Raw genomic sequence first — 18,230 nt, forward strand, 5'->3', positions numbered from 1 at the left:
TGGACTAATACAGTGGAGGATGACTCACACCAGAAAGAATTTGCCAAACTAGATACCAGAGGCCTTTTCACAGTTCTAGCACTATGATTATGCAATAAGGGGATTGCAGCCCAAAGTAAGTAAAGAACTAGTAAAGGAATACCAAACTGCTCCAAATGAATTCAGGTCTCCAGAGCCTTATAAACTTCATCAAAAAGTACTAATGGAACTTGCAAATGTAATCTCAGAACCACTGTCAATCATCTTTGAGATTCTAGGAAAACAGGAAAGATCCCAGCAGAGTGGACATGGTAAAAGTTGTTTCCATTTTTAAAAAGGGCAAAAAAGAGGATTCAAGCAACTACTGACCAATTAGTTTGTTGGCAACACCAAGAAAGGTTATAGAAAACACCACTAGTCTCAGTCTATGTACATTTACAAAAGGGTGGTGTGATTACAAAGATCCTACATGGGTTTCTCACAAAGAAGTTAGGGCAAACTAATCTCTCTCTTATAGAGTTATGAGCTTGATAAATCAGAGGAGTGCTGTGGATATAATAAATTTTGATTATTGTAAGGCATTTAACAAGGCAATTTATGTAATTCTTGCAAGCAAATTGGTGAACTGTGGACTGCATGTGTGTGCTATTGTTAGGTGGATTTGTACCTGTTTGATTGACCAAACCCAGAGAATGCTCATCAATTGTTGCTCTTCATATCAGATACAAATGACTAGTGGGGTGCCTTAGGGTTTTGTCTTTGGTCAGTTGCTCAATATTTGTATAAATTATTTGAATAGTGTGCTAGAAAGCATGCTTATCAATTTTCGATATGTCACCAAATTAGGTATGGTAGTGGTGGTTGTGAACCTTCATAGGTTGTCATGTGCCAACGCTAGAATGCTAGAGTTGAAAGAGACCACAAGGGCCATCCAGTCCAACCCCATGCCATGCAGGAACTCTCAATCAAAGTATCCAACATTTCTCCCTGCTCAAAATCATTTTGTTTGTTTAGCACACCTATCTAATCTATCTGTGAATTCCGAACCTGTCCTCTGAGCTAATCCTCCTAATTTAGTGTCATCTGCAAATTGGATAAGCATACTCTCTATTCCATCTTCCAAGTCATCAATAACGATGTTGATTAGTACTGGATCCAGAACAGAACCCTGAGGCACCCCACTAGTCCCTTTTCCAGGATGAAGAGGAGCCATTGCTGAGTACCCTTTGGGTTTGGTTGGTCAACCAATTAAAAATTACCTAACAGTCGCATTGTATAGCCTATGGGTTTTCAAGGTTATCAAGGAGGACCTTGTCAGAGACCTTATTGAAATCAAGCTGTGATGCATCCGCAGCATTCCCTTTATCTACCAAGTTTGTGACTCTGTAAATAGAAAAGAGACAAGATAAGTCTTGCATTAGTTGGAGAAATCCATGCAGATTGTCTCTTTAATGATCTAGAATCCTTCCTGGTATTGATATCAGACTGACTGGGCAGTAATTACTTAGGTCCTCTCTTTTTTTCCTTTTTGAAAGATGAGAACATCCTTGTCATCTGTGACCTCTCCTATTGTCCAAGGATTCTAAAAGATTATAGACAGTTGCTCTGAGATTACTTTGCCAGGTCTTTCAATAGCCTTGGATGCAGTTCATCCTGCCCTGGAAACTTGGGCGCGGTACAGAGTGCCAAAAAGAGGCACCTTCCCGACGCCTCTATTTGCTCCACAGGAGCATGGCAGCAACCAAATTGCAAAGCATCAGAGACGGCGTGGTGATGTCGCAGCTGCACTGTGCTGTTTGAAAGCGGTGCAGCTGTGATGTCATTATGCGCCCCGTCTGGTGGGCGTGCTGCAGCTATGGCGTGTCCATGATGTGCGAGGGTTGCTGGGCATGTGGGCACTCCGCCCACCAGGCAACCCTCGCATGTGATGAGGGCGCCGCAAAGGCCCGTCTGTTCCAGGCCTTGAATTCATTTAGAGTAGCCAGGTAATTTTTGTATTAATTCTTTACCTACTCTGTGCTGCATTTCCCCTATAGTATTATCTATTACATTTTCCCCAGGTTTAGCACTGTTTTCCTTTTCAGGGAAGACCAAGGCAAAGGAAGTGTTGAATTGTTCAGCCTTTGTTCTGTTGTCGATTAGCATTTTGCAGTCTTCTCCATGCAGCAGCCCTATCATTTTCCTTGTTCTTCCTTTTGCTAGAAGCCTAACCAAAAAACAAAACAAAAAAGAGCCCTGTTTGTTTTCAACATCTCTAGCAAACCTAGGGTTGCCATACTGCTGGACCTCCAAACCGGGAAAATGTAGGACAAAATTTTCAAATGTAGGACACACAAAATGTGCCCTACATTTCAACATTTTGTCCTACATTTCCCCTCACGATCACGGTGGGGAGCGGAGGCCAAGCGGCGAGGGAAAGCCTCCACTTAAGGAGGCTTTCCCTCCCTGCCTGAGCCCCGGGCCTCACCACGATCGGAGGCCAGGATCGGGGCCTCACCTCCTTCCTGGTTCCCACAGGGACCAGGAAGGAGGCGAGGAGGCTGCACGGAGGCGGGGAGGTTGGAGTGGCTGCGCCCAAGAGGCGCTGCCTCACTGCAGCCTCCACCGCCCCAGGCCTTGCTGCCCTCCGCTTCCTCTGCGTGGCCATGCGCGGTGGAGGAGGAGGAGGGCAGCTAGGCCCCGAGGGTTGCCTAGCAACCCCACTGCAACCAGTCTTTTCCCGGTTTTTGGCGGCACCTGTGCCGGGACCGGACAAGTGCCGCCAAAACCAGGAAAAACCCAGTTGCAGCCGGGTTATGGCAACCCTAAGCAAACCCAAGCTAATTCTATGCTTTAGCTTTTATGATTTTTTTCCCTACATGAACTAGCTATTTGTTTGAATTCTTCTTTGGTAATTTCTCCCTTTTTCCGTCTCTTGTAGATGTCCTTTTTGAGTTTACTTGAAAGTTCTTTAGACACCCATTCTGTTTTCTTTAGACATCTCCCACTTTTCCTCCTCACCGGAATTGTTTGAAAGTGTACCTTCAATATCTCACTTTTAAGAAACTCCCATCCCCCATGAATCCCCTTCTCTATTAATATTCTTGATTATGGCATCGCTACCAGTATTTCCCAAAATTTACTGAAATCAGCTTTCATAAAGTCTGAATGTGCGTCTGACTATGTTTGGCTTCTATCTGCTGTATAACAATCTTTGGGAGAACATGATCACTCCCACCTAAGAATCCTGCCACTTCCACACCATTAACCTGATCATCACTGTTGGTTAGGATCAGATGTTGCCTCTTTGACATCTTGGACAATGAAATTGTGTGCAAGGCAAGTGAGGCATTTGTTGGAGTTTGAATTTCAAATAGTTCCAATTTGTGGCAACCCTCATCATGGAACTTGGATGACGAAGTTTGTTCAAAGGAAGGTTTGCCTTTGCCTCCCTCTGAGGCTAAGAGATTATGACTTGTCTAATATCATCTAGTGGATTTCCATGACTGAATGGGATTTGAACACTCATTTCCAGAGTCATACTCCAAAGTTCAAACCACTACACAACACTGGATCTCTCAAATGGGATGGGGGTAGTGAATACACCAGAAGGCAGGATCGGGATTCAAAATGTCTTTGACAGATTGGAGATTTGGGACAAAAGTAACAGAATAAATTACAGTGGGGATAAATACTATCTTTAGACAGGAAAAACAAAGGACACAAAAATTGGATGTGGGATAGCTAGTCTGAAAACAACTCATATGAATAGGATCTAAGGGTCTTAGTAGACCACAAAGTAGACATGAGTCGACAGTGTGATGTGATAGCCAAAAATGCCAATCCAATTATAGGCTGAATGAACAGGAGCATAGTGTCACGATCAAGTGACACTTTTAAAAATACCCATGGGATTAGTAAATTATGATGTCTGATGAGCAGAGGTCTAAAGTACCATGTATTGACACTATGGCAGGAATAGTCCCCACACTCTCTGAAACATCATGAATTTTAGGAACCGTCCTTTTCTCTCTAAAATCCTGAAGCAAAACTATTTGGAGGGACTTAAGCACAGTGGTACATCATATGTTTTCATGGAAGGCATCCTATTTCTTCAAACCCAAAAATTACCTGTAGATAAAACTGGGCAAGCTTGAATATGTTGAATATTACAGGAAGGTAGGTTTGGAAAATCTATAGGAATGATACCTTTATGGGAATCAGATTTAGGTATAGGATTGCCTGAGAAACAATTCACAGTAAGCATCAATATTTGGGCTTCCATAGAAATTTGTCCTGTCTCCAACCCGAGTATTACATTTGGGATGCATGTTGGGATTCTTGTAATTGTTCTTTAAAAATTGATTTGAGCTACTTAGAATGAGTTGTAATCATTAAGCGTGTACTCCTGACAGCGATACAGCATCTGGGAAATTATTTTGCTGACAAATACTTGGATGGCTGCGGGAACATATTGGCCACCTTTAGAATAGAAAAAGGAAAGAAGTGCTTTGGTACTTCTTTGGGCACTTGCGATGGCATGCTTTGTTTGCATATTCCATGATCCTGTTGACTGGAAGGTTAGCAACAATTTATGAAAAATGATCAAAAAATTATAAAGTGTGATATAAACTGTTTTCCCATCAGACATCTCTGAGCATGACTAGGGGGACTTTTACTGATCTCCCCAAGCAATGGAAGGCTAAATAGAAATAACAGATACAAAATCACAATTTTGACACTACTACCACAATTGTAATTTGTCCCCCAACAGACTTTACTGGGCATCAGTTGCGTGGGGACAAGGAGCTCCATTCTGCCAATAAATGAAGCATGATTGAATGGTTTGGTGTGTGTGTGTGTGTGTGTGTGTGTGTGTGTGTGAAAAAGTTCCTTAGGGGATATTCAGATGGTGAAAATAATTCAGGTATAATCTAGGTTGAATCTTTGTTATTCACATGAATTTTGAATCATAGAATAGAATCACAGAATCATAGAGTTGGAAGAGACCACAAGGGCCATCCAGTCCAACCCCCTGCCATGCAGGAACGCTCTGTCAAAGCATACCTGACAGATGGTCATCCAGCCTCTGTTTAAAGACCTCCAAGGAAGGAGACTCCACCACACTCCGAGAGAGTTTGTTCCACTGTCAAACAGCCCTTACTGTCAGGAAGTTCCTCCTAATGTTGAGGTGGAATCTCTTTTCCTGGAGTTTGCATCTATTGCTCTGGGTCCTAGTCTCTGGAGCAGCAGAAAACAAGCTGGCTCCCACCTCAATACGACATCCTTCAAATATTTATTTCTATTCTATCATTTTTTAATTCTTCACCTCTTAACCTTCTCTTCTCCCGGCTAAACATCCCAGCTCCCTAAGTCGTTTCTCATAGGGCGTGGTTTCCAGACTCTTCACCATTTTAGTCGTCCTTCTTTGGACACGCTCTAATTTCTCAATATCCTTTTTGAATTGTGGTGCCCAAAACTGGACACAATATTCCAGGTGGGGCCTGACCAAAGCAGAATAGAGTGGCAATATTACTTCCCTTTTACTTTTATTGATGCAGCCTAAAATTGCATTGGCCTTTTTAGCTGCCGCATCACACTGTTGACTCATGTTCAACTTGTGGTCTACTTGGACTCCTAGATCCCTTTCACACGTAGTCTCGTTCAGCCAGGTGTCCCCCATCCTATATCTATGCATTTCATTTTTACGCCCTAAGTGCAGTACCTTACATGTCTCCATGTTGAATTTCATTTTATTAGCTTTGGCCCAGCTTTCTAGTCTATTTAGGTCATTTTGAATTTTAATCCTGTCCTCTGGGGTGTTAGCTACTCCTCCTAATTTGGTGTCATCTGCAAATTTGATAGGTATGCTCCCAATTCTGTCATCTAAGTCATTGATAAAGATGTTGAATAGCACTGGGCCCAGGACAGACCACTGTGGGACCCCACTGATCACTTCTCTCCAGGTTGAAAAAGAGCCATTGTTGAGCACCCTTTGGGTTTGGCATCCGATTAAGTTTGGGGTGAGGGCTGGGGTTGCCAAAAAATCCCACTTAAATCAGGATAGTTGATATTGGATTTTCCCCCCTGAGCTTTGCTAAAAGATTCAGATGTGTGAATAACCATTGCATATAGACATGGGATAAACCAAGATAAAACTCTGCATGTCTTTTATACGCTTCAAGTACATCATTGGCCCCATCTTTATTTGAGCGCTGACATGTATGAACAACCAAACTCATAGAGCTGTGCACAGATGCAGTTTGATAGTGTGAATAAAAAACCCAGAATGTGTGTGAGATTATTGACATAGTCACACTAAAAAACAAAGTGCTTAGTTAAGTACTGAGTTAAGTGTAATGTGAAACAGGATTCCAACCCTGTTGTAGGCAGGCACACACAGCTATAGTAGAATCAGATAGAGGAAAATTTACTTCTTTCTCAGTTCAAACTTTATTGCATTGTTTACTGCAGACATATTGCTGTAAAGTAAAAGTGAATGTTTCACCAGCCCTTCTTCACCACGTTCCCAATGCCACTACTGTTGAAAAACATCTAACTAGACAAAGGAAGACAATGGGGGCTGGATGAAGATTAAAATACTTAGTTAAAAGGAACTTCTTTATTAGAGGCTTTGTTAATTGAGGCATGCCTGTATGTCTCTTGTATGCATGCTTAAATTGCTTAACAAAATATGGAAATTTTATTCAGCCTCAAGCTTTCGTTGAGGAAATATCAATTACACTTAGGAATTAAGAGAAAACTGAGCTAATTTATCTCCTATTCTAGCTCTTGTTTTATTTAGAGCATCACTTATTTTCTGTGAATTGTTTTGTGTGCAATGTAATGTAATACACGGATAAGTAAATATACAAGCTATGATAGATGGATCTGCAGGCTGCAATACAGATAACATTCAGAAGAACATATGCATTTATTATTTTGAATTTATTTTCTTTGCAAGAATTTCTTTGTAGACATCATGAATCCATAAATTACACCTGAAGATTGCTCTAAGGAGTGTAAATGTACAGGACGCACATGCTTGTGAAAACCTCTACAAAGAAATGATGCTCTTAGATTATAAAACACTACCAGGATCTTCAACAACTGCAAGAAAAAGAAGGAAAAAAAACCAGACATCATTATAGTTGTCCACATACATCACAGGAACATCCTTATCTTCATGAAGAACTGCTCTGTGTTGGATTCTTGCTGAAGAATTCCTCCTGCATGGTTGCCAGTTTACTTACCTCAACATCTCATACAGTTGACCTTCCCCTTGTTTCTGTCCCTCATTCTTTCCCTGACTTATTGCCCTTTCCTCCAGTACCATCATCTGAAACACTGCCATCTTCCCACTCTTGTCCCTGCCTCTGTCAGCTTTGTAGGCTTTGCAGATCCACCAATTCATTCATGTTTGCCGCATTCTTCCCTCCTATTCCTCAGTTTGTTGCTTTTAATATTTTTGTCCATGTTCTCATGCAGTTCAGTGTCTCTGGAGTTTATCAGACAAGAGAAATTGGAAGTATAATCCCATGGCAATCTGAACGCAATCATGGGGTTTAATGTTATTGCGTGATAACCTATACACGCAAATTCAGGCAATGGGAAGTCAGTCCGAGCGCAATCATGGGGTTTCACGTTATTGCGTGATAGACTACCACACGCAAATTCGGGCAATGACATGCTATTTTCGGGCAATGGGAAGCCAGTTCAAACGCAATTTGCATTCACGTAAATTCGCTGAACTAGCAAATTCACGTGAATGCGTTCTGGCCCCATTTTCAGTTCATTCAAAATTAAGAGAAATTCCTCACATGTGATAAAGTCTTCTGAAAGAGGTCACAATCTGTTACAAATTTCCTCACTATTCCTTTTCATCAGGTACAAGCTAAGCAGCATTACACCTCTCTGATCCACACTCTTTTTCTCAGCTTTGTTCCTCATGATCAGCATATTGATGCCACATCATTTTTTCCTTTACAGTACTGCAGAACTAAAGCTCTTTGTCTTTACATCCTTGGGGGAAATCTCTTATTTCTTGCATAGATCACGGTATAATTCTCTTAATCTCCTCTTGGAGCCACCATTTTGGGAGAAAGGTAGGATATAAATCCATTAAACAAACAAATAAAAATAAATTTTAGGAGTGACCATATAACACCAATATTAAAGTCACTCCACTGGCTGCTTATTAGTTTTCAAGCACAGTACAAGGTGTTGGTTATTACCTTTAAAGCCCTACATGGCTTGGGCCCAACCTATCTAAGGGATCACCTACTTCCATATAATCCACTCCGTACTCTCATGTCCTCTGGGAAGAATTTATTGCAACCTATAAAAACTAAACTGACTGCAACTTCCCAGAGGGCCTTTTCTGCAACCGCTCCCAGCCTGTGGAACAGCCTGCTGGATGAGATCCGTCAAATCACCAACTTAGACAGCTTCAAGAAAGCTATCATGACAGATCTCTTCCGGCAGGCCTTTCCAGAATAAACTACTCGGTCATGTGGTGATTGCCCCCCCCCCCATATATATATTATGACTTTGCCACTTTTATTGGTTTTAATTGTTATGTAATTTTAAATTCTATACTGTTTAATTGTCTTTTAATGGGGGGATATTTTGTATATATGGAGGTATTTTAACTCTTGTAAGCTGCTCTGATTGTTTTTAACAAAAAGCGATATAAAAATAAAAGTTTTATTATATTTATTATTATTATTATTATTATTATTATTAAATTGGTTCTCACAATGCTGAGATTGATCTGCTTTGTTTCATTTTTTTAAAAAAAATCTCTTGATCTGTTAATAGAACCTAATTTACTAGGGAAAAGTGCTCACCCAAACAAAATTAGTTCTAATAAATTCTCCAGCCAGTTTGGGTATTGTAAGTCTTCTTTGACTTTCTGGGCATTATTTTCTTGTATAATAAGTGTATAATTGGATCCCTTCTGGGAAAAGGGTGGCATACAAGTGAAGTAAATATATAAATAAATCATAAGTTGGAAAAGAAATCACATACTACCTTCAAAACTGGCAAAGATGATTAGATTGTCGTTTTTCAGGAAATTCCTCTGATGCAATTCGCTGTGTGGCAGGATGTAATTCCATCCCCACATTGGTCCTATGGAGCGGTTATAGAAAGGATCGAAAGATCCAATAATTGAGGGCTTGTCCCAATAATAGCTTCCACCTGTCATGCAAAATTAAACAAACAAACAAGAAATTCATAAACAAATTGAAACGTACCCTTCTAACATTTTATGAGATTCAAGATCTCCTAGCATTTTGTGACATTTCAAGATTCAAATAATAATACATAAGCTTACATAAATACTAGTATTCCATTTGATTAGACTAGTCACAGTCTTTAAATATGTGAGACTTTTAAAAAGACTGTTTCATGATGTGCATTTTCATTGTAAGTCAAGTCCTGACATTGACCATGTGCTTCTCCATAGTCTTCATAACTGAAATTCAAGTTTTTGCCTCCTTCTCACCCACTTTGGGAACTAAGATCCTAGATAAGATTCCTTTCTGTATTGCAGCAGATGCAGCCTAAGTCTCTGATTATTTGGTATCATGGAAACTTATGGACTTTTAGCATGCTAACGAAAAGGGACATTTCCCCCCTAAAAACGTTTCCAGGATTCTTGCTATTTCCTACAAATACCCTAATTTATACAATAGCATGCAACTCTGTCTAAAAGCAAGTTGGATTTTATTTATAGGTGTACTGTTGTTGTGTGCCTTCAAGTCATTTCCAGCTTATGGCACCCCTAAGATGGACCTATCATGGGCTTTTCTTGACAAGTGTTGTTCAGAGGGGATTTGCCATTGCCTTCCTCTGAAGCTGTGAGCATGAGGCGTGCCCAAGGACACCCAGTGGGTTTTATGGCCATGCTGGGAATCAAACCCTGGTTTCCAGAGTCATATCCAACATTCAATCCAGTACACCACACTGGCTCTCTATAGGTGTGGAAAGGATTGCAAAGTGGATGTGCTCAATAACAGATCAAAGCACAAATGGCAGATTCAGGGGTTACCATCAGAAACTGTGTAATATTCAATAACTTTAATTCTTCATGGTCACATTTATATTATAGTCTGGTCTAGAGTGCACCTCTTTCTATGAATGGTATTTGTTCATCAATACTGTAACATATTAATAGCCAGAAGAATGCATTGGTCAGAATTCTGTTAGTAACAGATTCAGGCATTAACTTGTGTATTACAGTACCTGCTTTAGGTTGTTGTAGAAGGAGGCATCCAGCCCCTCCTTTTCACAATGATCCTGTAGATGTACAACCTAATCCTCTGCCACTGGGGTACCTCAATAGCCATTTAAAGGCTGGAGGAGCCCAGGCCTGGCCAAATAGTGGTCAGCTGTGTTCCTGCAGCTGGATGCATGAAAAAGATGGTTTGGTCCTGGGCTTCCTGGGGGGGTCCTTTAGAACCTTGGAGAATGATGGTTTCTTTGTTTGTACTGTATAGCTAAAAGAAGACAAATGGCCACTGCCTGACTGCTCCTTCATCATCCCCATCTACCAAATGACAACGGGTGGAATTCCAAAGGCAGAAGAGCAGGTTGCAGAAGCAGGGTGAGGAAACGAGGCTACAATTGGCAGAGTTTTACCAGTACAATCCAGAATCTTGCCCACTATCTCCTATATCTTTATTTACATCTCTAGCTCATCCAGATTTACATGAGATTAACATGTTTTAAAGAAATACATAGCATTAAAAAAATTAGATCTGTTATTGGATCAAATAAAGGGGTCCATGAGGTCTATTTCAGTCCTGCTTGATGCTTGGTTATGGAACAGCTTTGCATGGATGGCAGGAACTAGTGTCTCCATTTGTTCTGCTGGACTTCTTAATAGCTTTCAGTACCATCAACATGGCATCCTTCTGGGCTCCCTCATCAGGGATGAGATTTAGAAACAATGGCGGGTTACAAACCACCAAAAAATACGTATGGAATACGTATTAGGGTTAGGAAGGGGTGGTGCTTCCGCACCCCCCTAACCCTAGTATGTATTCCCTACGTACAACATGGCGGCGCCCCTTCCACATGGGGGCTGCCATGTTTACGTATCGGACGCTGTGCGTCCGCACGTGTCACAGCGTCTATGACATCGCGAGTCCGCCCCTGGCGCCTCGTGACATCATAGAGGCGCCGCTTAAAGAATCTCCATTTTGGAGCTTCTTTTTTGCTCCGCAAGGGAGCCGCACGGTGTGGCTGCGGCGGCTCCCTTACGGAGCAAACGGCGTCGGCGGCAGACCGCCTCAAAGCGGCGGTCAATAACCCGCCAATGTTTTGCAATGATTCCAGTAAGGAGGTGCTGGTGGGGACTTCTGTTTGAAATACTAGCCAGTGGTCCACATCCCTGTGTTGGCCCCCATACTGTTCAACATCTGTATGAAAATGCTGGGAAAAGTTATTCAATGTTTTGAGGTCAGGTGTCACCAGTACACTGATGACATGCAACCTGGGTCCAAAACATGCTGCAGTAATAATCCAGTTTGAGGCTGCTTTAACTGCCCTGGCTCAGTGCCAGGAATATTGGGAATTGTAGTTTATTGTGGCACCAGAGCTTTCTGATCGAGAAGGCTAAATGTCTCACAAAACTATAGTTCCCAGAATTCCCTAGCATTGAGCCAGGGCTGTTAAAGTGATCTCAAACTGGATTATTTCGGCAGTATGTTTTGTATCAAAATCTCTCTTTTCCATCTAATCCAAGGACGCTGTCTCAATGTTAAACCAGTCCCTTCTCTTGGAAATGGATTGGACGAGGGCAAACAAACTGAAACTTAATCTATAAAAACAGAAGTGTCAAAAAGCAGATCAGGGAACAAGGATACATCCTCTGCTGAATGGACTAACCCTCCCTCTGAAATCTCAAGGCTATAACTTGGATGAATGCTTGGATTCAACTCTGAGTTTAGAAGACCAAGTCTAAGAGATTGTTAGGAGTATGTTTGCACATTTAAAGCTGGTTTACTAGCTGCACTTATTTATTGGGATGTCAGACTTGTCCATGGTAACACATCCTGTTTAGATTACTGTAACAAATTCTATGTGGAGCTGTCCTTGGATACTGTTTGAAAACTTCAGCAAGTCAATGGCCTGTTACAGACTGCCAAAATAAAGTTGCTTTGGGTCTCTTTGGAGGTATGCTGTTTAAATGATGCATGGGTCCTAAGAGTCCGGAGGTTGCGCCAAAGCCACACTCCATTCCTAAGCACTGGAGGGCAGCTTTGGTGCAGCTTCCGGAGTCTTAGGATGCATGCATCATTTAAATAGCATATCTCCAAAGAGACCCGAAGCAGCTTTATTTTGGCAGTCTGTAACAGGCCTAAATTTCTGTGGCCAGACTGCTGACTGGAGCTAATTATAGGGAACATCTAACTCTGCGTCTGAAACAGTTTCACTGATTACCAGTCTGTTTCCAGGCACAATTCAAAGTACTGACTATGATCTATAAAAGCCTAAAGAGCTAAGTCCAGCCTGTCTGGAAGACCAAGGCTTTTACTTCGTCCCACCATCATTAGGTGGTGTGGACATGGGAAAGAGTTTTCCCAATCGCTGCTCCAAGCCTGTGGTATTCCCGCCTATAGGACCCTAGGTTGGCCCTCTCTCTCATTTTTCTGCCAGTTGGCAAATATACCTTCCTATTTATGTAGGCTGTTAACTCGTCATTGAAGAAGGTCTTTTAACTAAGATGTGCTGTATTTTTATCATTATTACTATGTTTTAACTGTATTTTTACTATTTTAAATTGATGTTTTAATTAATTAATTAAATTTATTTAAAATTTAAATTAATTGGCTGAAATCCATAATTTTATTTAAAATTTAAATTAATTGGTTTTGAAGTTTTGTATTAACCATTGTTATAATTGTATCTGGTTTTAACATATATTGTGAACCTCCTTGTGGGAGCATGGTCAGATCTAAATTCAACCTTATTATGCTAGAATATAAAATCCATGAATAGGGATTATGAAATAAAATCTAACAAACATTGGCTAAGCAACAGGGAAACCTATGCTTGAGTCAGTCAATCAATGTTAAAGCATGACATAGCTCTTAGACTTACTGTAATGTTCTTCAGGGTTTGTAGTAAAGCTTCGACTTGCTGACATCCTTTGGGTAATGTCAGGATCTTGATCAACTATAGTGAATGTCACTTGCCTGTTCCCAGCTGGCCACTCTAGAACTCCATCATTCTGGCTACTGCACAGAGCAAACATGATTCCCAAATAACTTCTGCTTGTTGAGCTGGCTGGACCATGAGGAAAGAGTCTGAGCACAAAGCAATAACCCTCTGAACTATAGAATAAAGGGCTTGAAGTGTAGTTTCCTTTTGAGGTACTGTTTAAAAGGGAAGTAATATTTCTTATCTGCCAGATGCCAGTGGGGCATTGTGTTTCTGTCAAACTGATTTCATCAATACTAATACCACCAGTAGAGCTGGATGTATTTCCTTTAATGCCATGAAAAACATATCGAAATTTAGTCTGGCTACTGAAAGGAATGGTGGCTAAATTCCAGTTTTGTTCTCCATCAGCTGTAAAGAAAGAAGAGAAAAACTGAGCATTTTTGCATGAACTACTTTTGTAGTGCTTGATGCTCCTTATTTGTCCTCACAATAGCAAATGGCTAAAGGTGCAATAGCATCATAGAGTCACATACCTGTGCATTTGAGTTTTGTGTCCTAAAAATAGAGATTTTACATTTGTCTCTATTGAATTTAATTTTATTACTTTCAGTCCTATTTTCTAGCTTATTAAAGTCCTTTTGAATTATGTTTCTATATTCCAATGTGTCAGCCATTCCTCCCAGTTTTGTATCATTTGCAAACTTGATATGGAGTCCCTCCAACTCTTCATTTTAGTCATTGATAAAAATGTTGAAGAGTAATGGTCCTTGGATAGAATCCTGTGGTGCTCAGTTTGAGACTTCCTTCCAGTCTGAAGCACATCCATTGATGACAATTTTTGAGCACAGTTTTCCAACCAATTATGGCTACATCTCAGTGTTTCCATCTATTCCATATTTAATCAGCTTGCTAATCAAAATATCATGGAGGATCCTATCAAATGCTTGGCTGAAATCCATAAATGACATCCATAGCATTCTTGCCATCTACTAAATTAGTGACATTATTTTTTTAAAAAAAAGATTAGTTTGGCAGGATTTGTTTTTGTCAAATCCATGCTGGCTCCTACTGATCACTGCATTGTCAGGGTAATGGTCCTTGCAGACAGACTCCTATATAATATTTTCCCAATATTTTTCCTGATATCAGGCTGACGGGCCCACAATTTCCTGGATCTCTTTTGTTTTTTGAATTTTTTGAAGAAAAAAACAATGTTTGCTCATATCCAGTTCTCTGGCACCTTGTTTGTTCTCTAAGATTTCTCAGAAATGATGGCAAATAGTTCTTTGAGTATGTCAGCAAGTTACTTCAGTATTTTGGGATCCAATCCAGATTCCTTGCCAAGGTCTCTACTGAAAATTGGAAGCACATAGTTGTCTTTTTGGCGGGAAAAACTGAAGCAAAACAGGCATTGAGCAGTTCTGCCTTTTCAGTGTGCTCTGTTTGAATTTTGCCATCCTTGCTGACCAGTGGTTCCACTAGTTTCTTGGTCAGTCTCTTGATTCAAATATTTTGAAGAACTCCTTCCTGTGGCTTCCTGCCTCCCTAGCCAGTCTCAGATCATTTTGATTACATAGATTACATGTGGAAACTCAGTAGGGACTTCAGCTTGCAACATTTCTCATCTCTTGCTATGATGGCTAAAGCTGGCAAGTTTGGCAATTCAACAGATCAATGCTCCTTGCACTTTTCTAATGAAGCTGGTTCTGCCATTTTATGTACACCCTCAAAACATAGTGATAATATAAACCCAATTAAGTATGCTTTTGCATTAACAAGACATTAGTTTTGTTAAAAAAAGAAGACACGATAATTACTATGTCCATATTGTAAGGAGGCTTTGGTAAGAAGCAAGTGTAGGAACCCAATGTTGTGCCCATTTTGTTGCGGGGAGTTAGAGCACTCTGCAGTCAAATGCCATAATAATTTATTATTTATTTATGAAATCTATATCCTGCCTTTCCAAAAATATGGTACCCAGGGTGACTTACACTATAAGTTACCATGCAAATGTTTATGTACAATACAAAAGTTAAAAAAACATTATACAATACATGTATATTAAAATAATTCAAAATGAAATTGAAAGGATGTTTAAGCCATAAAAATTAAAGTCCAGCTCACCCCATTAAAAATCACATCTGCACAACCAATTGAAAGTCGAAGGGGTGGAACAGACAGGCACAAAAGAGTGGCCTAAGTCCCCTCTGGCTGGAAACAGGTCAGGACACCACTGTCCACACAGCTTTGTGCCAAGGAAGGCTGTGAACACAGGGGGCAACTGGTGCCACCAGGAGCCAGACTATGCCAGCTCCTTTTTGCTCCAGTCCTAAAGACCAGAGTGCGGCTTTGGTGCAGCTTCTAACCACTTTTGAGGCACATGCCATTTAAACAGCAAAGCAGCTGGAAGCAGATTCATTTGACATGTCTGTTCAGGCCCAAAGTTCTGCTGAAATAGAAATGTCTTTGCCTGCCAGCAAAAAAAGAGCAGAGCACAGGGCAGCTTAGCCTCTTGTGGAAAGGAATTATCAAGAGTGCAAGCAGCCTCTGAGAAGGGTTTCTCTCATGTCCTCACCAAACTTTCCACAGAGTGGAAGAAAACCTTCTGCTGAAGAACTTAAAACTAGGGTAGACTCATCTGGTACATTTATTCTATTGCACCTCTAAAGTGTGTTCTATTACACATCTAAGATTATAATTAGATTATAAAATAAGGAAAGAATTTATCAGGGCATTCATCCTATACATTTGGAATGCAATAACCACAGAGACTGATGTCAAAACTCATTTTTTGTATTGTGCATATAACATTATACAGTGGGCTCTTGGTATCTACTGGGGTTTGGTTCCAGGACCCCCCCCCCCATGGATTGCTCAAGTTCCATTATATACAATGGCATTGTAAAACTGTATCCCATATATAAAAAAAATGGCAAATCAAGGTTTGCTTTATAGAATTTTTGTGTGGAATATTTTCAAGCTGTGGAAGGTTGAAGCCATGCATACAGAATCTGTGGATCCATGAAAGGCTGACTATCATTTTAGAATCTATTCTAGGCTTTATTGCCCAAACCAGTTATATTCTGGATATGAGGAATCAAATCTAGTAATTAAAATCTCAAAGATCAAATCATACCAGGGATTGATTGTAGTTTATCTGTCTTCCGAACATTTCCAGTGCCATCATCACTTTTAATCCAGATAACGAGCTCATCTTGCAGACTTCCATCAAATTTGTAAAAAAACTGTAGACATTTTGTATTCCTTCTTGGGTAAAGTATCCGGGATTCCAAAATGGCTGATTCGCCTGAATGCCCTACTGTTGTATCCAGATGCATAAAATGTCCCATCTCTACAAAGCAGATGAAAGAAGGATGTTTAAACCAAAGAGACAGATAAGGATTAACATTTGTTGTACTGTAGATATTATCACATACTTTGAAAAGCACAATAAAAAAACTGGTTTTAATGTGGCAACGCCAAAAAGCCATTTGATAATATTAGCTGGGATTTCATTTTTGAGAGTTTAATACAAATGAATATCCCATCTCTACAAAGAAGAGAAGGTTAAGAGGTGATATGATAGCCCTGTATAAGTATTTGAAGGGATGTCATACTGAGGATATTGCAAACTTGTTTTCTGCTGCACCAGAGAATAGGACCCGGAACAATGGTTGCAAGCTACAGGAAAAGAAATTCCACCTCAACATTATGTATTTGTATATTGGGTTTTTTGTGTATTATTCTTTTTTGTTGGTTGTATGTTATTTTATTAATAAAATTTAATATTAAAATAAAAAAAACATTAGGAGGAATTTTCTGACACCAAGAGCTTTTTGACAGTGGAGCACACTCCCTCGGAGAGTGGTAGAGCCTCCTTCTTTGGAGGTCTTTAAACAGAGGCTGGATGGCCATCTGTCTGGGGTGCTTTGTTTGTGAGTTCCTTCATGGCTGAAAGCGGTTGGACTGGATGGCCCTTTGGGGTCTCTTCCATCTCTATGAATTCTATGATAGTGTGATATGAACTGTTTGTGTGAAAGATGAGTAGAGTGGGCCCTTGGTATGGTAAGGTTTGGTTCCAGGATCCCCAGGGATAACAAAATCCATAAGTGGTCAGGTCCCATTAAATACAATGTCGTAGTAAGATGGTATCTCTTATATTAAATGGCAAAATCAAGGTTTGCTATTTGGAATTTATACTTTTTTTAAAAGTATAAAAGCCCCACACAGACTGCATTACAATAATCCAAACAGGATGAAATCACGGCTTGTTTCACTGATGACAGATCTCAGTGGTCACATCTCCAGTAGTCGGTGCAACTGGTGCATTAGTTTTAACTGTGCAAATGCACTGCTGGCCACTGTCAAAACCTGGCTCAGAACTAAGTCCAGGAATGCATCCAAGATGGAAACCTGAGATTTCAAGGGGAGTTTAATCCCCATCCAGCATTGGCTGAATCCCTATTTTCTGATCTGCTGCCTGATTGAGCAGGAGCACCTCTATCTTGTCAGGGTTAGGCTTAAGTCTGATTGCCCTCACCCCACTCATTACTAACAGCAAACACTGCTTTAACAGAGAGACAGCTTCTTTTGAATTGGATGTAAAGAAGAGATTGTAATGCCACTGGAATTTGGAAAGTCAAAGAAAAGAAAATGAAAAAAGTAGATTGGAGGATAGGTGGGAAACATGATGGATTGGGTTGCAATCCTGGGGTGAGGGAGAACTCACCTACTATTTGACAAGCTTACAGAAGCATAGGAGTTTTACTTCTAAGAACAGTATAAAAATGTTAAGGGACCATAAGCAAACAACTCTCCTTTGATCACTGAGTATAAATTAATCCAGCTTCAACTGTGTCCAGCCTAACATAATGCTTCACCATGACTTAGCCTTTCTGACAGCAAACAGCAGTAACCCTTGCATCATTCATGCTGCAAACAGGAAATGCTCATCCAAAGGGGAAAAAAAATACTCTAATGTACTACCTGCACATTGGCCCACTAAGTTGCTGTTACTATTTGAAATCACAGTACGCTGCCAATCAGCATCATCTTTTCCATTCTGGATCATACCACAGATATTAATGGATTCAAAGGAA

The 18,230-nt window shown here is 40.4% G+C and overlaps 1 protein-coding gene across 1 annotated transcript in view; it reads right to left on the reverse strand.

The window, feature by feature from the left end:
* Positions 1-6,408: 6,408 nt before the first annotated feature.
* LOC121918910 (meprin A subunit alpha-like) overlaps positions 6,409-18,230 on the reverse strand; it is a 47,681-nt gene continuing 35,859 nt past the window's right edge. Inside the window, 5 exon segments of the mRNA XM_042444943.1 lie at positions 6,409-7,068; positions 8,992-9,159; positions 13,069-13,539; positions 16,268-16,483; positions 18,118-18,230. The exon segment at positions 18,118-18,230 is cut by the window's right edge and continues 2 nt beyond it. Of these exon segments, the coding sequence (XP_042300877.1) occupies positions 7,040-7,068; positions 8,992-9,159; positions 13,069-13,539; positions 16,268-16,483; positions 18,118-18,230 (997 nt within the window). The 3' untranslated portion in view covers positions 6,409-7,039.

Source organism: Sceloporus undulatus, chromosome 1 (assembly GCF_019175285.1).
Source record: "Sceloporus undulatus isolate JIND9_A2432 ecotype Alabama chromosome 1, SceUnd_v1.1, whole genome shotgun sequence".
In the NCBI taxonomy this organism is placed as follows: domain Eukaryota; kingdom Metazoa; phylum Chordata; class Lepidosauria; order Squamata; family Phrynosomatidae; genus Sceloporus; species Sceloporus undulatus.